Here is a 22,686-nt window from a genome sequence, read left to right as displayed (position 1 = left end):
AGGGTCAAGGGCCCCATGATCTCATTTGGGGAAAGACTTCTCTGTCTTGTTGGTGATAAGGAAAAATTTAGAGACAGTGAAACTGGCCAGGAACTGCTCACTTCTGTGATACCCTAGGCTATTTCAAATCAGCAAACAAACACTGCAAAAGCAGGCGTGGGGCCAGAGACTGCAATATGCCTTGATAATCATTCCAGGGAATTGTCAGAGGTGCATAAACCGCCACTTAGATCCAATTCAAAAAGTCAGTCGGTCAAGGATTACCGAGTCCCAGAGAACTGGCTCTGTCCTATAAACCTGAGGACTGAGAAAAGCTTGCTTCCAGCATTTCCCCCTCATTTCCCACCCACCTGGCTCTGCTTGGCAAGTGCCTGCCCTTCTGGAGTCAGAATCCTGTGGCTCCCCCCGCCACTCTGGGCAACTCAGACTGATTTGCTCTGTCAAGGCCTCCAGCCCCAAACCATCACGCGTGACAGGTGGAACAGGAGCATTTTCTGAGCATGGTTCAGACCGTTATCCTGTGGCCCCCACAAACCTTCATCATAGGCAGTATTCTCCAATTTTGCTAACCGAAAATCGTGTAGTGCTCATTTTAAGTCTGCAGTGGGGCCAGATCGCCACTATTCGGGATCTAGAACTAAAGAGATACAGTCTGCTTGTGTAAAATTAGTCTCATTCGATTAGTTAAAAACACAGCAAACCAAAGCAAAAATTGTTGACTCTGTGAGAGAAACAGTCAACTTACCAGTGCTGGCATGTAAAGCGCATTAAATGAAGGCTTTAATAAGAGTAGAGAAGTGGTGACAGTTTTTGGAAGGTCTAAGGATGTCCCCCTATCGAATGTCAAAGACCCACTCAGGATTCTGTGAAAAGTCACGTGTTCTAAAATGAGAGCCAATGCTGGGTTCCATCCGCATTCTGCACGAGGCCTATTATTACCTAACAGATGGAATTTCAGGCCACTGAAGATGTGGTAGGCAGGGGAAGGTGTGTACTCTGAATCCCTGGGTAGGGTGCCCAGCCCTACGTGAATACTGGTGCTGAACAAATCCCTCCGTGAGCTGATCCCAGTAGCAGAGACACGTGGGGCAAGGGGCTGGCTTCAGGAACAAAGCATCATCTGTACACCTCAAAGCCATACACACAAAGTTGACTGACCCAAATCAAGCCCCTCTTCTAATTGCCTTTTAATTTAAATAAATTAACTTTTCATCCTGACCTTTATTTTCTTCCTAATAAATATTTGCAATATTCTTCCATTTTAAAAACATTAGTCCAATTTAGAGTTAAATTTCCTTCTATATGCTAACCAATTTGCTCATCATTTGTATAAATAATTCCTAGTACAAAATAAGGTGCCGCGCTTTTCTCTTAAACCCTGTAATGTTCATCATTCATCCATCTCTTGTAAAGACTGCACAGTGAGGTATAGAAAAAACAACATCAACCAGTCTTGGGAAAAAAGTAAGGTTACCAAAAATTTCAGGCAGTATAATACTAATTCCAAGTATCAGTAATTTAACTTTTCATACTTATTAGCACAGGTGATAATAATAAATGCAAATAACGATATGTTTCAGATGTGCATATAACTATGAGCAACACATTATTATAAGACAATAAGTTACATTACATTACTTAGAATATAAATACGAAGTTCACTCCCTCTCCAATTCAGTCTCAAACCAAATAGGAAGAGTATCTTCTACATACCATCTCATTTTAATCATGATATTCTTTTCAAATTTAACTTATGATCCACATAGCTCCTTTGGTTTGAAAAATGTTTCTGGGTTTTCACCATTCGAACTCCATCATTAGTGAAACTTTCAATGTCTATATTGTCACTTTAAAAGAAGCCTCCTAAGTAGTATTATATACTCATAGTGTGGAAAGATCTCTCCCCATCAGCAATTTGACTCCTTTATTCAATTATTCTTAAAATATGTTCTATAAGAGGCTACTTAATACCTAAAATCTCCTCCTTGCAGAACACTAAAAGGACTTGTGATTTCCACATCAAATATTTTCCTTGAAAATCTTATCTAATTTGAGGAGGGAATGAGGGAGGAAAAATATTTCATTGCTTCAAAATAGAAAACTTAGCTCCAGAAAATGCTAATATATAACAATAATAATAATAATAATAATAATAATAATTCATTAAGACAAAAATAATTAGAAAACATTAATATTTGTTACATTTAGTAAAAAATATATATGTATAATGTCGATAATTTAAGTATCGGTACCTAAGTGTATACTCCTTTAAAGGTTTATTCTAAAACTGAAGGCAAAATATTTTTAAAAAATTAATTAGAAATACACAGAGTTACTATAAAACACAAATCATCACACCACCATAGGTAAAATTTCCTCACCTGCTGTCAGTAATGGCAAAGAAAATACCTATCATTACTCACACATCATGAGGTAGATGTGTTTAGATCTTGGAGCTAAAGATATGGCACGGGATAGAGTAATTTTTGCAATTAACAGCATAAAAAAATACCATCAGACAAATCTAATTCCAGTAAAGAGCTTAAATGTTTCCTCTAATGTATCCTCTTTAAATATGCAAACTCAGCAGATCTGCCATATTGCATGTGGTCTGAACGGTACTTGTATTAAGCATCACTGCTCCATCTCTGGGACCTGTTATATCGGTATTCATTAATTTCATTACAGATTTAAATGCCTATACTATGAAAATGAAGTGTTTCCAACTTGATTCTTTGGTAATAAATATCACTGCATCCCACTTTTAATAATCACGTATGATTTCAAAGCTGATGCGTGCTATAGTTTTGAAAATTAAAAGAGCAGCGGAGAGGGGAAGAGGGGAGAACAAAAAGCAAGGTGGCAAGGAAGGGAGAGAGACGGGGGAGGAGGAGGGGGAAGGCGGCGAGAGAACTAACCCGAAGCACCAGAAGGTCAGTTCATCCCCACGTTTCGCTGCTGGAAGACAATTGTTTTTAAACAAAACTAGAAATCAATACAATTCGGTATTTTTTTTTTCCATTATGTACTAAACAGTACATCAAAGCAATTCATCACTTTGGTGTAAATTCTTTACGACACAACTCTAATTCTTAGGAATTGTATAAAAACTGAAGAACAAATGCAATATGATCACCAATGTACATACCTGTGTATTCATCAAGGCCTTTAGACACTGTATGACTTTGTGCTGATTCTTCTTTATAATTTTTTCTTGTCTGCATTGGCATAAAGATATCGGCGTTAGAATTACAATTGGACATGCGAATGTAGCTTAATTGAAATAATGAGCAATACTTACATTTTGCTAGTAACCAATTTTTCCAAAATGTCCAGTAATAATCCGAGCCCCTCATGTCCAAAGCTTTCGACCCAACTGAAAAACGGGAAAAAAAGGCAGTTATACATTAAGTCAGTATTCTAAATTTGAAAAATCACAGTACCATCACAAATATTTTACAATTGTTATATTCTAATCATAAAGACAATCTAAGAATGACATCTAGTACAAAATCATTCATGTTCATAGTCTTGGTCGTGACAGAAGGAACAAAAATGTGATAAGCCAGTGGTGTGCTGAACCTGGCTTGCACTTGGCTTGTGAGAGCTGAGCGTGCCCACCTCCTCCATGCTCCACATCCAGTGACATCACGTTAGTAACTAAACATCTGCCATGTTGGAATTATTTACACTACAGAAATCGGCAAAGACTGCCAATCAAAGCAGCTCCCCCAACCCAGAGATGCATATTAAACGTTTCCCTGTACACCACTGGATAACTCTCACTTTGGACTGTTCCAAAAAGCAGAAATTGAGCAAGTAAGATTTTCAAAAGGGAAGAATCAAAACTACATAAAGAAAAAGATTACTGAAAAATTTAATCAAAATAGTAAAAAGGGATGTTTTGGGGAGAACATCCCAAACCTCTAAAATGCACCCTTATAAGTGTTAAGAATTTTCTGTTTCAAAGTTCAATTAAAAAAAAAAAATCTTCGTTTTTTTTTTTTAAAGAGTGTTTTCATCTCGACCAAACAGCCTCTATTCCATAAACTCATAAATATAACCACAGCACTGCATGTAGTTAGGACATTGCTTCCAATAGACAGCAACTCACCCTGATCGTAGAAAAACCACCTTCGTAAAAATTATTGTATTTTTTCAGTGGTCATTTGGAAAGCCTAAGCCAATAAATAAAATAATGGTAACAATTTGTCAAAAAAAAGTGGAGGAAAGGAAAAGTATATGTATGTGTATATTTCTTTGCATATATATTTTTACATATGATTTTATGTATGTGTGTAGCCTTTGAAAATGGAATATTAAAAACAAAATTTACCCAATAACCAAAAGTGTTACATTATAAAGAATAAAAACACATCAGATACCAGGATCTAATACCATTTTCTTACTTAAGATGTAATATAACATTTCCCACGAAAATAAGGGTAAAAACCAAATATAATACTTTATATGAAAAATTAAGATTGTTTAAAAATCCATCTTCGTGTTCACACTTGTGTGAACACAGCTTAATCATCTATCAACACTCACTATGTCTGATTTTAACACCCCCCCCCACACACACACAAGCAATTTTATCATTTAGATTTGCAGACTCATATCAGACTATTTTACTCATCTCTTCTCTATGAAAACCATGGAATAACTAATTCGAGAATTCACTTAAACAGTAGATATCCCTCTATGAAAAGAAAAGACTGAAGATCACTATTAGAGTGAAGACAAGAAAAAAAGTTAAATAAAAGTTGGTGTTTTCAAGCCAGAATGCTACTTCAAAAGTGAAGAGCTCACTCTGTCCTATCAGCAGCAGACAGATCACCTGTAGGCATTTCAATTCTTGCTTTCATGTTTCATGAAAACACCCACAGCATCCTGCTTAACTCTTTGCTTTGTTGACTCCTGTTCTGTATTTATTATTTCACATGCAGCAGGGAGGCTTGAAATCAAACTCGTAAGGAGTAATTTCAGCCTTTTATTTGCGCTGCCGCTGAGACGTGTGCACAGACTGTTCACCAGGACCTCCTGTGTTAGTACCTCGCAGTGGGACTTCAATACTTTGTCTGAAGTGAATTTTCGACAATCTCCATATTTGAAAGTATACCCATGATATTCTAAAGCTAATATGAATGATTTAGGATGATTCATATTGTTACCACCTTCAATCATTGTGGATTATAAAGTTACTATTTTTAAAACTGCCAAAAAAAAGAAAAAACTAATTTAAAATAATTGTGTTAATATAACAAAAAGACTTTGTTGTATTTATAATGCTTATCTGGGAGGCCACTATGAGCATTCAGGGAGCCTATCGATTCAGGTAAATCAAGTTAAGTCTTCTGGTCTGAGTAATTAATAATAGAACATAGCTATCTTTAAAATTTATCACCACCAATATAAGTAGAATACTGAGACCTATGGAAGTTCTCAAATCAACCCCCTAGGTAACTGGACCCCCTAGATAACTCTCTTCTACATTGCAGAATATGAATCATTAAAGGAAAATTTACGCTGTTTATGTAGATTACTAATTCTCTACAAGACAAACTCAGCTGAATGTAAAGAGGCATCATATCCAATTACTTTATATTACAATCTTTTCACTCAAGGTGGAATTAATTTATCAACAACAAAAAAAAAACAGAGAGGTTGGCAACAATAACCTAATCAAAGGCAGGTTACACTTTACATTTCATTAAAAAAAAACGTCGAAAACATGAAAAGTGGGACACGGTGTAGAGAGAAGAAACTAAGATGCTTGATAACAAAAGTAACACTATAATATATAAACATAAGGAAACCAATGAAAGTACTTATCGAAAAAGTAATATTAAAACAAATTAAATAGGCAGAAAAAGTCTTCCTATTTTCTTAAAAGTTTGCAAGGCTAACATATTGTTACATTAACAAGTCGTTCACCAACAAACCCATTCTCTCAAAACCTTCACCCCACCCCTACTATTTTCAGCAGTATTATTTTTAAGGATGGGGCAAATATCACTCCCTATCTCTTCTGGAAAAGATGTTCAGGATAAAAATGGATATTGAATAGGTAGGTCTGCAGTCCTGACAGAGGTTTATTGAAATCCATAGCTTTCTACAAAAGTAAAAAATTTCTCATCATCAGTGTAAGAAATAACCTGGAAAAAAAAATATATCAACTGATCTCTAAATGATCAATCTTCAGGAAACAAAATCTGTACTATTTATTCTGTGTCTGTCAGCACAATACCATCAGGCATTATGTGGTTTAAGTATAAACTGCATTCATGGATGAATAAGCACTGTGAAAATGTTTTTCTTCATGAATAGAAATGAAACAGATTAGCATGGCATTTATTTGGGGGGAAAATGCTTTAAAACAGCAAAAAGTAATGTGCTAAGTACTAATTTAACACAAAATCTACCTCTTAAAGTGCTATAACAGGAAATATCAAACTCTTCTCTCTTAATTGCTTCAAGAATAACTTCTAAGTATATTACCATTTAGCACTTCCTAGAATGGGTCTCAATGAAAGAGAAAAAAAGAGATGAAGAGGTAAAAGAAAAAAACAAGAGGAAGGCTAGGTCTCTAGGATTAAATGTTCAAATCGCCTTTAAATGTTCAAAGCAGCTTAGGCCTTGAAATTCAGTTTTTGCTTCCAGAAAATAAAATCAAGTGTGCGAAATGATTTCCAACACATTGTTGGCTTTATGAAGCAAATACAGTCACCTCATTGAGCAGAAGAAACAATAGTCAGGTCTGAGATTTACTTCCTGGCCAAAGGAACAAAAAAGCACCATCAATATAGGTTTCCCACAGACTAAAGTTAAAGCTATTAGCTCTCTTCCTAAATGTGCCCTAAGGGAAAGAAATGCATCATGGACGGTCAGAGCTGGAATAAAGCTACCAGGTCTTAAGGGCAGTCTTACCTGACGCATACACCTGGAGAATAGGGACAGTTTCTTATCTATCCTTAAATCTCCAGCACCTGGGACAAATTACACTGAATACATGGTTTTAGAATGAAATTGGTAGTCCTTCCAATTTCATATATACAGAAAGGAACATGCAGAGAGAGGCTAAGGTCGCTCGGAGATAGCATCTGAGTCTGCCGATGCCCCGGCTCATGCCTTTCTTTTATACACTTAGAAAAAGGCACAAATTGATGACGTGTTCTATGAAGCATCACTGAAGCTGCCTTAACTTCCATGTCCGGAACATCTATTCCAATTTGAGAACCGGTTGCTTATCCACCCTGTACCAAGGATAATAAATCCGGAGACTGTCCTACATCACACTTTGGGACGAGTCCATGAAGGCTGCTGAAGGGTGATGCTTCATTACTACTAAACTCAAGTGCTTTTAACAAAGTCAGCCCTTAATGAGGGCTCGCTGTGTGCTGGACACTGTACGAGATGTGAGAAATACAAAACTGAATTAAACATGTTCTCTGCCCCTTTAGAGGATCACACAGACTAGTGGTTGAAACAAATATGGAGAATTATTTCCATAATGTAATAAGTGCTATAATCATGGTGCTAATCAAACAGAAGGCACAGCATCTACCTCTTAGGAGCCAAAGCAGCTCATGTCTGACCCAAGTCTTGAAGGATAAGTCATAGAAAAGAAGAGAGGTTTCTATGCAGGACGGAATCCATGCAAAGACATTCAATGTGAAAGATGAGGCCTGGCCTGAGCATCACAAGTGGCCATATCAGACGTAAAACCAAACAGGTAGAAAGGAGCTTCATTTTGAAATCAACGATATACAAAGCCATGGGCAGTGGGAAGCCATCAAAGGATCGGACAAGTGTGGTTAGAAGAATCATCCCATCTCTGTACCCCTAGAGATGGCTATGTTCCAACACCACAACCTATGAATATATTACCTCACATAGCAAAGTGGTTAAAAGGGGAATTAAGTTTGAAGATAGAATTAAGTTGCTATTCAGATAATTTAGAAACAGGGGGATTATCCTAGATTGTCCAATCTAATTACATGATTCTTAAAAAAATGAGACCCCTTCCTAGCTGGGTAAGAGACATGAGATGGAGAAATAAGAGAGATTCAAAGCATAAGAGGGCCTCACCCTATCTCTACAGCCTTTAAAGGTGAAGAAGGACATGATGAGCTAAGGAATGGGGGCGGACACTAAAAGCTGAGATGGCCCTAAATGGAGAGCTAGCAAGGAAAGAGGAACGTCAGACTCGCAACTGCAAGGAACTGAATTCTGCCGGCAACTCAAATGACCCAGCAAATAGAGGTGAGTCTCCTCGTTCATGGGCTTGGGATGTCTCTCCATTTATTTAGACCTTTTTGATTTACTTCATTATTATTTTGTAGTTTTGAGCACAAAAGTCCTATAAATAATTTGTTAGATTTACACCAGAGTATTTTTTGAGCAGTAGTGAATGGTGCCGTTTTTCAAAAGTTCACTGCTAGTATATAAAAATATGGTTATTTTTTGAATTAAAAAAAAATCACATAAATTTACCCTCATAATATTGAAGTATACCATTCAGTATTATTCACTGCATGCACATTGTTGTATAACATATCTAGAACATTTTCAAATTGCAATCCTATAATCTTGCTGAACTCACTGGTTAGTTCTAGGAGTTTTAATAGAAACTTTGAACTTTCCTATGTAAATAATCATGTCATCTGTAAATTGGAACACTTTTTCCCTTTCTATTCATATTCTTTTGATTTCATTTTCTTGTCTCATTACTCTGGCCAGAACTTCTAGTACTGTGTTGAATAGCAGGGTTGGAGCACACATCCTTGCTTTGTCTCTCCATCATGAGAAAACATTGTCTTTCACCATTAACATTAGCTGTAGGATTCTTGCAGGTTTGTGTTATCAAGATGAGAAAGTACCTCTCTGTATTAGAAACTTCCCTTGCCTCTTCCTCTGCATCTGTTGGTAGCTATTAACACAGGATTTTCACACCTCAGTCATCAATCACATGGTACCCTGTTTATCTTTTCTCTTATAAAAACATAAATTATGCTAGAGTAAGAGCACCCCCTGCTCCCTTGTGACCTCATCTCAATTATATCCGCAATGACCCTATTTCCAAATAAAGTCACAATTGGTGTTACACAATTCAATCCAAAACATCTGTTCTTATTTTCTAGAGTGTTTGTCATGAATTGTGTTGCATTTTGTCAAATGCATTGTCTTTGTCAATTGATGTGATTTTTCTTCTTTAGCCTTGTTGATATAGTCCATTACAATATGATATTTGTGTTTATGTTTTGATGGACGTTGGCCCATAAATTAGGGGCTTGGAGTTTTTAGTTTTGTTTTGATTTTATATTTGGTTTTGTTCTCAGTACCAGCTTCATAAAATAAATGGTGCATTGTTCCCTGTTCTTGTATTTTCTAGAAGAGATTGTGTAGATATGGTATTAATCTTTAAGTTTTTAGTAGAATTCTCCAGTAAAACCATTTTTACTTGAAGATATTTTGGGGAGTTTTAAAATAGGAATTCAATTTTCTTATAGCCAGAGGATTATTTAAATTTTTTATTTCATATTGGGTCTGTTGAAAGACATTTTGCTTCTCAAGGAATTGGCCTTTTTCATCTAAGTTTGGAAATTTGAGTGTTTAAAGTTGTTTGTAGTAACTCCATTATTACTGTTAATGTAGAATGTATAGTAAGATTTCCTGTAACATTCCAAATACTGGTTTTTAGTGTTTTTCATCAATATTAATAGAGATTTGACAACTTATTAATCATTCAAAAGAACCAACTCTTGTTTCATTGATTTTCTCTTTTGTTTTTCTATATTCAATTTAATTGATTCCTGGTCTTTATTTCACTCCTACTTGATTTGGATTTATTTTGCTCTTTTTCTAGAGTCTTGAGGTAATAACTAAAATTATTGATTTTAGCCTTTTCTTCTTCTCTAATGTATGTTTAATGCTATAAATTTCCCTCTCAGTGCTTCTTTAGATGTACCCCCAAAAGCTGTCAGATGTATCTTTATTTTCATTAAGTTCAGTGTATTTTTAAATTTCTCTTGAGAATTTCTTTGAGCCATGGATTGAATATAAGTGTTTTATTTACTTTCCAAATGTTAGGAGACTTCTTATCTATTAATGACTTCTAGTTTGAGTCTAGTGTTTACCACAATTTTTCAATTTTTTCAATGTTTTCAATTTTTTTGACTTGATGAAGTTTGCTTTTATGGCCAGGTTATGGTCTACCTTGAGATATGTTCTGTGGGAATAAGAAACAAATTCTGCTATTGCTGGATGGAGTGTTCTATAAATATTATAGAATATTTATATTCTCTTATATCCTTTGAAGTGGTGGTGGTATTGAGAGCTTCTACACGTTTAGTTATTTTCTGTCTAGCCATTCTACCGATTATTGATAGAGTACTATGAAGTCTCAAAATCTAATTGTGGATTTATCTATCCGTTCAGGTCTATGTTTCACATATTTTGTACATCTATGGTTTGACACACTTTAAGAGTGCTTCTTTGATTTTTATAAAATGATAAAAGGGTCAATCCACCACTATTTTCTTTATTATGAGGTCTAAATGACTTGACATTAAAATAGCCACAACTTATTCCTTTTAATGTTTACATGATATGCCTTGTATTATCGTTTTACTTTTAATCTACCTACATCAATACATTTGAAGTGGGGGTGATGTCCACGTGCTTTTGTGCCATTTTAATGACTGCCTCCAAGAAGCAGCACTAGATTTGCTGGAATGCACCTGTGCTAATTTGAGATCAGTTTCAAGAATCTGAGGCTATTAGACTTCACCTCAAGGTGGCAGTGTAGGTCAACACTGTGTTCACCTGCGCCCATGACCACATCAAAACTGCAAATAAACTGTTAGAACAACCAACCTTGAGAACCACCTGAAGACTTGCTGAACAGAACACCGCCTACAACTAAGGATATGCAGAAGCCATGTTGAGACTAGTATGAGGGGCAGAGATGCAGAACAGACTGGCGCAGAAGCCATGTGACAGTTAAGAGTTGAGAGGAACATCCTGGCTGCAAAGATCCCACTGAGGAATGAGGGGTCCCAGCCCAACACCAGGCTTCTCAACCCAGACCACCAGTGTGGGAAGAAGAGTCCCCAAAATAGCCAGCCGTGAACATCAGCAGGCACTCAGTCCGGGTGTGATGGCGGGCTGCTGGGGACACAGGAATCCTATTAAAGGGGTCATGCACAAATTTACTCACTGACGAACACACTTATGCTGAGCTCCAGCACTGGGTAGCAGCTCCAAAATCACCAGGACATACAGGGAGAAACTGAACTGTCTGGTTTCAGGGTGAGGACTGAAGGGGTAACTCTGTCTAGGACTAAAGTGCCTACAGGCTCCGCTGTTCTTTTGTTAAGCCCTCCATGAACTAGGCTAAGGCTGCTCTCGCTCCCCCCTGGTGGTTCCCTGAGACCCCACCGGTCCCTAATCTCTTTCAGAGGCTAACCTACACAAGCTGCCAGCCTGAACCCACATCGTGGACTTTCCTAAGCTCTCCGAAAGGTCCACAAACCCAAATCAAGCAGCAGCTGACCTTGGCAGCCCCTGTACTTCTTGCTAAGCGGACCCAAGTCTGGTACTAAAGGCGGCTAGCCTGTTCTCAGCATAACCACTCCCAGATGCCCCCAAAGCCTAGCTCAGGCAGCTACCACACACAAATCAGTTTATACCTCTGACAATGGGGCCCCAGGTCAGACCAGGCAGCAGCTAACATTGGCCTGCACCAGAGCCCCTCCTAAGAGCCCCCAGAACCAACACACCTGGTGACCAGCTTCATTCTATACCAGAGCATGACACAATTAGTGCCACAAAAACATAACCAGGGGGTAGACTCAGGAAAAACCAGAGCCCCCTAAAGCAAATCCTGATCTGTGGAGTCAGGCCCCACACAACAACTCGTCTGCTGCAGTCACGCACGGCCAGTCCTCATTGACAGTCCCACACAGCAGTTCCCAGCCTTCATGGCACCAGAGACCAGTGCTATGAGAATCTAATCCCTGATGATCTCAGGTGGAGCTGAGGCGGTGATTCTAGCGCTGGGGAGCGGCTGCAAATACTGATGAAGGTCACTCGCTTACTTGCCACTCACTTCCTGCTGTGCGGCCTGGTTCCTAACAGGCCATGGACCAGTACTAGTCCACAGCCCAGGCAATTGAGGATCCCTGGTCCAATCCACTGACATGCCAACAGCAATCAAGACTTGAGTACAACAAGAGAGCACACAAGACCTGCACACCTGGAGCACCCGGCTCAGGTAAATAGGGAAACAGCACCAGTGGGCTCCACAGGAAACCTACCACGTAAGGCCACTCTGCAAAGACTGGGAGTTGTAGCAGCTCCACCTACATAGAAGCAATCATAGGAAGGAAGTCAAAATGAGGAGACAAAAAAAAATATGTTCCAAATGAGAGAACAAGACAAATCTCCAGAAAAAGAACTAAACGATTTGGAGGCAAGCAATCTATCAGATACACTGCTCAATGAACTTAGGGAGGAAGAGATAACTCAGAACTTCGACAAAGAGATAGGAAACATAAAAAAGGAGATAGAAACTATTGAAAAGAACCAGTCAGAAATGAAGAATATAATAAATGAAATGAAGAATACATTAGATGAAATCAAAAGCAGATTAGAGGAATCAGAACAGCAACAAAAGAATCCAAAAAAAATGAAGATACTTTAACGATCCTCTACGCTAACATTAAGTGTACCAACATTCACATCATAAAGGTCCAAAAAGGAGGAGAGAGCGAGTAAGGGACTGAAAACCTTTTTTGAAGAAATAATAACAGAAAACTTCCTCTAACCTGGCCAAGGAAATAGACATACAAGTCCAAGAAGCATAGAAGTCCCAAACAAGATGAACCCAAAGAAGCCCACACCAAGACACATCAAAATTAAAATGCCCAAAGGTTAAAGACAAAAGAGAGAATATTAAAAGCAGCAAGAGAAAAGCAATTAGTTACCTACAAGGGAGCTCACGTAGACTGTCAGCTGATTTCTCAACAGAAACTTTGCAGGCCAGAAGGGATTGGCATCACATAATCAAAGTGATAAAAAGTAAGAACCTATAACCAAGATACTCTACATATCAAGGCTATCAATTAGAATCAAATGACAGATAAAGAGCTCTCCAGACATGAAAAAGCCGAAGAAGTTCATTAAATCAGTATTTCAAGAAATGTTAAAGGGACTTCTTTAAGGGAAAAAAAATTAAAATAATGAATAAGAAAATATCACACACACAAAAAAAATACTGACAAAGGCAAACAACAAAAGCAATGGATCGACCAACACTAAAGCTAGTACAAAGATTAAAAGACAGAAGTAAAAAGATCATGTGTAATCACAGCGGGAAATTAAGGGATATATACACATAAAAGTAAAAAAAAATAATAAAAATATACGCATGGAGGAGGTGAGTATAAATGGTAGTGATTATATAATGTGTTCAAACTTATGCAACTATTAACTGCTATAAATGTAGCTTATATATGATGCACATGAAATTACAAACACAAAATCTACAAGAGATGCACAAGAAACAAAGAGAAAGGAATACAAACACAACACTACAGAAAGTCATCACCATACAAGAGGAGAAAGCAAAAGAACAGAGAACTACAAAAATAATCAGAAAACTAATAAGATGGTAATAACTACATATTTATCGATAATTACTTTAAATGTAAATGGAGTGAATCCTCCAATCAAAAAAAAAGAATGGATAAGGAAGATATGGTACATACATGCAATGGAATATTTCTCAGCCATAAAAAAGAATAAAGTCTTATTTGTGACAACATGGATGGATCTAGAGGGCACTGAGCTAAGTGAAATGGGTTGGGCTATATCATGCAGAATCTAAAATATAAAATGAATGAACAAGAAAGACATAAGCAAACTCGTGGATACGGAGAACAAACTGATGATTGCCAAATGAGAGGACAGTTGGGGGGCTGGGTGAAAAAGGTGAAAGGATTAAGTAGCACATGTTGGCTGTTACAAAATAGTCACGGGGATGTAAAGTGCAGCTTAGGGAATATAGTGAATAGCTTTGTAATATCTATATTACAAAGTGGGTGCAAGAATTATGGGGGGGTCACAATGTAAGTTATATTAGGGTCTAATCATCAGGCTATCCACCTGAAACTAATATAATATTGAATATCAACTGTAACTGAAAAATAAAATTTTAAAAATATATATATTTGAAGTGGATTTCTGAAATAGAGCATATAACTAGGTGATTTTAAAATCCATTCCACCTATCTTTTTAGTTGGTATGTTTAAACCATTTACAGTTAATGTACTTGTTGATATGTTAAGGCTTCAGTCTGCCATTTATTTTTTGGTTTTTGTTCTATTTTTATCTTCTTTTTCCTACCTCCTTGTGGTTTGTCTGAATATGTTTTAGAATTCCATTCTGATGTATTATTTTTTATGCATATCTCTTTGCATAACACTTATAGTGGTTGTTCTAGGTATTACATCATCATGAATCACAATTCATTTTAAAAAATCTTCCTCTCTGTTATGGATTGAATAGTGCCACTCATAATTCATATTTTGATACCCAAATCCACCATGTGACTACATTAGAAGATAAAGTCTTTAAAGAGGTAATTAAGGTTAAATGAGAGCCTAAGGATAGGGCCCTAATCCAGTAGGAACTAGTGTCCTCACAAGAAGAGGAAGAGACGCCAGGGATGCATTCCCACACGGGAAAGGCCATGTGAAGACAGGGCAAGACTTCGGCCCTCTGCAAGCCAAGGAAAGGGCCCTCGGAGGAAAGAGACCCCACCAGCACCTTGAACTTAAAAGATTTCCAGTCTCCAGAATTGTGAGAAAATTTCCTGTTGTTTAAGCCACCCAGTCTGTAGTATTTTGTCAGCCCTAGCAAACTAATACACCTCCCTTTATATCTCTTTACTCTATTTATAGTATAATTGTTTTAAATATTTCCTCTACATACATTTAGAACTACATCATAGTGTTACAATTTTTGCTTCTACCATCAAACAATTTAGAAAAGAGAAGTCAAGTCTACTATATTTACTGAGTATGTCTTGATTTCTCCTTCATTCCTGAAGGATAGCTTCATAGCACATAAGATTCTATTCTGATAGTCCTTTGTTTTCTTCATTTGAAAGCTGCTTACCATTTGCTTTTGGTCTCCTTAAGAGACTTCTCCTGATGAGAAATCTAATGTCATTTGAATTGTTTTTCCCCCATAACTAAAATGTCATCTCTTGTTGCTTTCAAAATTTGTTTGTCTTCAGTTTTTAGAAGTTTGATTATCATGTGTCATAATGTGAATTTCTTCAGGTCTATCCTATTTTAGCTGGCTTCCTGAGACACTGCTCCAGTGCAGGAAGAAAAGACACAAACTTGATACTGCCAGGTATAAATACAAGTTCAATTCCCCGCTTGGCCTCTACGGTACTTCTCTGGCAGGGAAGAGTAGGACTCATTATTTTGCTCACCATGTAACCTCCACTGGGGAGGAAGAGGGTGATTTTTTTCACCACTAAGCTGTGGTCAAAGTTTTGACTCTCTGCTAAGTCTCCTCTGACAGCACCCCACAGGGAAGAGCACTTCGCTGCTGCTGTCTGGAAGACGAAGCCCAGGCTTCCCGCGTGGCTTTGATGATATGAAATGGGATGGGCTCCAGTCTTCTTCTGTGGTATTCAGAAAACATAGACTGGTTATTTTTGAAGCATTCTATTATGCTGGCTGCCCCTTTCATGGTCCTTTGGTTTAAGAGAGGAGGCTTTTGGGGGTAAATTTTTTTGTGCCTATTGGCACTTCTGGGTTGCCTACTTCTCTATCTCCAAATTGAGGGTAAAAGAGGCAAAAAAAAAAAAAAAAAAACCCAGAGAACTAAGCACCATGTCATTCCTTGGGTCCCCAGCCTATGTATCGGTTTCATTTATACTGTCAAGGTTTCTTAGTTATCCTTAACAGAATGAATAGGAAAAAGTACATCTACTCCATCTTCCTGGAAACGGTCTGAAACATCCACTGATAAAGTGTGAGAATAGCAGAGGGTCCGACCAAAGCACCTAAGAAAAGGCAGCGATGATAGTAAAAAGAGAAACACATGAAGATACTATAAAAAATCCCAAGAAAAGTTTTAAAAAGAAAAGAGTCACGGGCCAACTGCTGAAGCGAAGTCGAATAAAAAACTGCATTCAAGAGCGGTTTATAAACAGCTCTATAGGAGTAAAATTCCGAGTGAAGGAGAATTAAAGGAGAAAAAGGGTAGCAGAACATTATCTCTATTATGTTTAAATAGAGATAATAAACATAATAAGGGATAAAGAGTTGATAGGAGAAATCTGAAGGAGAATCAAGAAGAGGTAAAGAAAACAACTAAAATAGCGTGTAATAAACACCATAACGAAAGCAAGCCAAGAAACGCTAAAGGAGCTCAAAAGATGGCAACCTCCTAACCTAGCCAGGAGCTAGAAAAAAATCTGGAATCAAAGAAAACTAGGCCTACACTGTTGACATGGAAAGATGCAAACATATCATAAGTTTAAAAAGCAGAAATGATAATGTGATTTTTGTTCCAAAATATGGTTTTGTGCACATCTAGGAAAGGTGCGCATGCAGGTGTACAAGCACATTTGTGGCCATTCTCTACCTCATCAGCTCACGCGTCACCTGCTGGTCTCCATTCCAGGTGTGAGACGCTCACAGCCATGGCATGATCGACAGTCAAGGCTAGCGTTCCAGTCCCTCACACATCTGCCTGCTTCTGCTCCCACCAGGCACCCACCGGGACCGTTTCCAAGCCCATTCTTGCCAGTTGCACTTATTACTATAATTATACAAATTAATTAAAATTACATAAACAAACAACGTATCATTGGGAAAACAGTTGCTGTTTCTATGAAAACTAATCTTAATGCTTTGAAAAGGTTATTTAAAAGATGGCTTATTTTAAAAGGTACGTGTGAGCACAACTGTAAATTGTTGAGAGATCACCAAAGACCTTTTTAAAAGAAAAAAAAAGGTGGGCACTCGGATTACTTTGTAAGAGCCTCTACATTCCTGTTTCACTTTAAGATAACGACAGGAGGATAGTAATGCATTATGGGTGTGGTTTATGCAATCAGCCTGTCCCACTGCCAAGAAAAGGTCTAAGGCTCCACATCAAATGTCCAGAGGAAAAAATGGACGTTGATGTTTTGAATAAAAAAAAAAAAAAAATAGGTTAGAGTAGAGCTGAGTCGTTTATTTTATGATTCCCCGCTTTAACCAACTTTTTCAATTACATGACCAACAGCATTACACAAAAGGACTTCCTCAGTGGATACACATTTCTGCCTAAGCGTTTACATATTTTTCTAAGTAGGTGATATTACCTTTTTTTTCTTCATTACTTATTTTCCTCTAATGAGCTTAAGTTTTTTGTAATAAGTATGTTTTAATTACCCGAAACAACAATCTGACATAAGCACCTAGAGAAACGCTAAGTTATTTTGCTGAAAATCAATATAAGAAGCTTCTTGAAAGGGAAAAATATATATCACGGGTCACGTGTGACCAAGTTACAAATTTCATACCTTAAACTTAGAAGGTCAGCTTTAGTACTGTATAATATCGAGATCCAATTTACATTCCTCTGTCGGAGCGATATATCACCAATGCTGAATATAATTATAGCTATTTCAAGCTTTCATTTTCACCTGCTCTTAGCAAGGTGACTAAATACTTAAAATGAACAGTTGGTGGGGGGTGGGGAAAAGAGTACAAAGCAATTAACATGCCCCACAGGGCAAAACACACACACGCCCACATCCCAACTGATAGCCCACCCGCAAAAATTACACTCGATTACACAGCCGGACGAGGAATTCAAGAACTAAACACTGTTCTGATCGTAAATCTGCCAAACTTCAAAATACAACCATTAATGTGTGTATTTCCTCAGAATTGACTCTTAAAGAAATCATGTATTTATAACTGGTCATTTATTCTCCCCTCTATGAGAAAAGATAGAAGAGTGACAAACTGATAGTTTATTCTCCTCATCACTTTTCAGCCATAACATACTCAAATACATAAAATGTCTAGAGAAATTAATCCAAGTAAAATAAAAATAAAGCCAGGTTAGCAATGATGCAAAACAAAAAAGCTATATGTGAAACATGAGTTCTTGAAGTCGAGATGAAAAGACAGTAAGAAAGCTGTATTTAAAATAATGTATTCTAGTATATGCTCTTCTAATCAAACCTTCGGTCCACTACCAAAAGAAACACATAGAAAACGAAAGAGGCTGAAACATTAAATATTAGTAAGTAGGTTTCTTAGTATCAAATCAAACACATCATTCCTTCAGGAAAGCATTAACTGAATTATTCATTTAAAATATAGACTACAGTTGACCTTGAATAATGCTGGGGATGGGGGTAAAGACCCCCCCACAGTTTAAAATCCACATGTATATTTTGACTCCTCTAAAACTGAACTGCTAATAGCCTACTGTTGACTATAAACCTCACAGATAACATAAATAGTCTATAAACACATATTTTATGTGCTATATATAATATATACTACATTATTACAATAAGCTAGAGAACGATTTTAAGAAACTCAGAAGGGAAACAAATGCACAGTATTATACATATTTATTTTTTTTTAAATCAATGTAAAAGTAGACCTATGCAGTTCAAATGCATAAAAGTTGTTCGATATCAACTATAACTTGACAACCAGTATATATGGGGAAAGAAAAATGATAACATTGCCATCACCTGTTTATAATGATAAACCCTAAATACTTGCTACTAAAAGCAAGGGTCCTTATGAATTTGATTAGATTTACTTTTAAATCCTAGCTCTAAAAATCATCTCTCCCTCTTAGAGACCTAGCCTCGCCCCCCTCACCCCTATAATCAGCAAACCCTGAGGCAGGAGAACACAGTAGCCTGGACCTGACTAATGGTCACAAGGTCTGGAATTCTGGCAGACTAAAGATAACATCGACCTAAGTTAGGTTTTCAGCTCCTGAGCCCTAAGGTAAGACAAACCCCTGGCTACTTTTCCATGAAACTAGAGAGAAGGGCAGAGGGACACAGCAACAGACCTCAGAACTGTCCTGAAGACCTGATAATTTACTTCCCTGACCTCGTCTCCAACCAATAAGCTCCCAGCACGACCCCAAACCCCTAACCCAGGATGTCTTGCGATTTTGCCCTATAATCTGTAGCCTACATGCCATCAGAGAGTGCGGACTTTTGGTCATTAGCTTCCTGTTTTCCTGGGGGGCGCCATTCACAATAATTGCTTGAGTTCTTGTTCTGGGCACTCACACGCACACACAGCTCACCCCCTCCCAAGGATCTCAGCCGTACTCAGGCTTTTTGTACAACCCAGATGAGGAGATACTTAACATATAAACAGTTAAGTACCTCCTCATTTATCCACTGAGCTCCAGACTCACACACATAGCAGCTTGCTTGATATCGCAAACTATGTAACTCCGAGACATATCAAACTTAACACTTTAAAACAGATATTTTGATTTTCTTCTCCAAAATGTGTGAGACTAGTAACAACGACCAGCTTCCTCCATCCCAGTTAATGCCGCCTATGTGCTCAGATCAAGAATCTGTGTCGTTTCTGACTCACACACCACATCCAATCCATCGACGTGTCCTACAAGTCTCCACCTCCATTTTGCCTGCAAAAGCCACCCACCCCCCACCCCACCGCTAGCGCAATCCTTAGCCAAGCCATCCTCGCTTTCTGTGACGACCGCCATAGCCTCCCTTCTGATCTCCCTGTCTGCTCTTTCCTCCCTTCAATCCATTCTCCCTACGGCCGTCCCTTTGAAACAAGTATGTCATTTCCTGCATAGAACCCCTCAACAGCCTCTGACACTTATTGGAATAAACACCTGATCTCCCTATCATGACCTTTAAGGCCCCCGTCCCCTGTGACCCGGCCTCCGGCCACCTGATGGCTCCACCTTCCTGCCGCAGTTTCCCCACCTCAGAGTCTCAGCTGCCCAAGGGGTGCTCCAGGCCCATCGCCAACGCCTAAGCTTCTCTTAGCCAGTTCCTGGTCCTTTCAGTCTCCTACACATCTCTACCTCAGAAAGGCTTCCTCTCGCACCTAAAAGTTCTCTATCCATTATTCTCAGTGCCTGATTTTTTTCCTTGACTGAACTGATCGTATATGTCTTATTTATTTACGTATTTACTTACTTACTGGTTTTCTAAGCCTCTCCGCCATATGCCTCTGGTTACTGTGGTACCTACACAGTACTCTCATAGATACTTGTTACATGGGTAGCTTAACACGCGCATCCTCTGCTATACTCCAGTGGCGTGTGATTTGTAGAACATACTTGAGGATTCAGTTAGAAAAGAGCTTGTGGTATCATATATTCTTTAATGCACGTTAGACACATCACTCCAAATGGAATATTAGCAATCTGAGGGTGGGGAGAAGCCCTCGTTCTATTCTAGTCTTCCAAACAGGGAGGTATATAAAGAAAGACACTCCAAATACTTGAGCTCCTGAAAATTGAGCAGTACGGCCTTATGCATTTCATTTTATTTCATTAATTTTCCTATTCTCTTGTTATTATTTAAATCCACTTAACACCTGCTCTGATTTTCTCTGCTAAGTCCCTACACTAAGGGTCCCATGACAACAAAATGCCTGCCCTCCTCCTCAGAAATGTGTAGCACGAGGAGATAACGGCCACACCTGGCGAGACCCACGAGTGCAAAGGCCCGAAGGGAGCGCGCAGGACTTTCTGATCTCTGAACTCATGTTGTTCAAAAGGGCGGTCACTAGCGACATGTGGATGTTTAAATTTAAATTCCATTCCTGAGTCATATTGGCCACATTTCGAGAGCTCAATAGCCACGTATGGTGAGCCCTGAAAAGCAGAGACCCAGAGCCACCCCCCGTCACTGTACGAGCTCTCCTGGACTTGGCCACAAACGAGCCGATTTCTCTTTAGCCCTGCCAGAGGCCCTCCTGGTGATGTCAGTGAATGTAACCCTAATATGGGTATTTTCTGTTAACCTTTAATCAATTTTAATACATGAACGATGTTTAACATATGAAAACTATACTTGTTTCTTTGACACATAGTGCCCTACAACAAAAGAACTAGGAATTCATGGTCAATATAGATAACTGACTTAGACTATACTAGATTTTCTGAATCATAAAAATTAAGACTTCCTTCTATTATCAATATATGACACCTCTCTTTGTATTACGACCTTTCTTTATGCATAGATATGTATATTTATATAGAGATAGGTCTCAAGGAATATCAAGGAAGTGATATTTAAATCCTTTCCTTAACTCAACTAGCAATACTCTTACAGTAACCAAGCCTAAAAATTAGTCTCAGGAAAACACTAGATAGAATCTTTGTACATAGAACACTAAGTAGGGGCTTCAGTGCCTGCAGAGCAATAATTTCTCCACTAAAATTATTTATCTTTGCCAAAGAAACTAAAGCATTCAGCAAATAAGTTCATACTGATACCTGTTATAGTTGAACACATAAGATTTACATTCTCAGAAAAAGTTATCATTGAAAAGAAAGGTTACTTTATTTCAACTTTATATCCATGAGAAATTGTATAAGTTTACCAGCAGCATTTTTCCCAAGTTGTTATAGCATAACACTCTTGTATTGTCTTTTAAACAGTAAATTAATCTATTTGAATAATTAATTTTCAGTCACACTTTCTTCCTTGTGTACCTATCGAACCACTCTCTTTAAAATGAAGATTTTAGACCCTACATTACATTGTGACTGACTTTACATTTTAATCGAATACTTTTGTAAAAAATTTAATCTTATTCAAACAATGATTTGTATTTTATTTTAAAGAGACTGAGAGGTATATATTTTAAAATATATTTGGAGTACTTTATAATTTTAGGACCTTTCAAGTCAATTATAAATTGATCTATACAGTTCTTATGAACCAGGTAAAGAAAATATGTATTTCTCGGTTAAAAGTGATTAGTATATTTCCAATGTATTTTTTTCATTTATTTAAATTAGTTTCAAGTATACACTACATTGGCTGGACATCTATATAGTTCATAAAATGATCCCCCCAATTGCTCCCCCCACCCCGGCCCTCCACCTAGCCATCATATTAATGCTCACTGCATTCCTCTGACATGCTCCCTCATCCCCATGACCATCTATCAACTACTAATGTTTATTTCTTTAACCCTTAACCCCATTCTCCCGGGCCCCCCACCCCCATCCCCTTTGTCCATCACCAAATTGTCTACTATATTTGTGAGTCTGTTTTTGATTAGTTTGTTCTTTTTGTTCCTTAGATTCTGCATAAAAGTCAAATCATATGGTATTTATCTTTCTTCGAATGTACTCTTATTGTTAACCATGCATTTAAAGTCAAAGTTTTTAAGGTACAAGTAAAGTTAACTTTGAAGCCAAAGAATTAGGATACATTGTAACACATCTATAAGCCAAATCCAAGCTATACTACCAATGACAGCACACAAAAGAGAGATTCCTACCAGTGGGGCACATGAGACTCTCCCAGAGTCTCAGAAAAATGACACCAGCTCTGGTATGGCTCTCAAAGCATTGGAAAGTATTGGATTGCTCTTTAAAAATATCAAGTTAGTACTCAT

General features: G+C 37.8%; 1 protein-coding gene across 2 annotated transcripts in view; it reads right to left on the bottom strand.

Moving 5' to 3' along the window:
- DIAPH3 (diaphanous related formin 3) overlaps window positions 1–22,686 on the bottom strand; it is a 430,201-nt gene that overhangs the window by 293,126 nt on the left and 114,389 nt on the right. For both annotated transcript variants that reach the window (XM_036228908.1, XM_036228909.1), the window contains exons 5-6: window positions 3,302–3,376; window positions 3,149–3,218 (exon numbers count right to left, since the gene is read on the bottom strand). In XM_036228908.1, coding sequence (XP_036084801.1) covers window positions 3,149–3,218; window positions 3,302–3,376 — 145 coding nt within the window. The remainder of the gene's footprint in view (window positions 1–3,148; window positions 3,219–3,301; window positions 3,377–22,686) is intronic.

The sequence above is a fragment of the Rousettus aegyptiacus genome, unplaced genomic scaffold (assembly GCF_014176215.1).
Source record: "Rousettus aegyptiacus isolate mRouAeg1 unplaced genomic scaffold, mRouAeg1.p scaffold_m13_p_11, whole genome shotgun sequence".
Classification (NCBI taxonomy): domain Eukaryota; kingdom Metazoa; phylum Chordata; class Mammalia; order Chiroptera; family Pteropodidae; genus Rousettus; species Rousettus aegyptiacus.
Note: the sequence above shows the minus strand (reverse complement) of the source record. Positions and strands in the feature narration are given on the sequence as shown.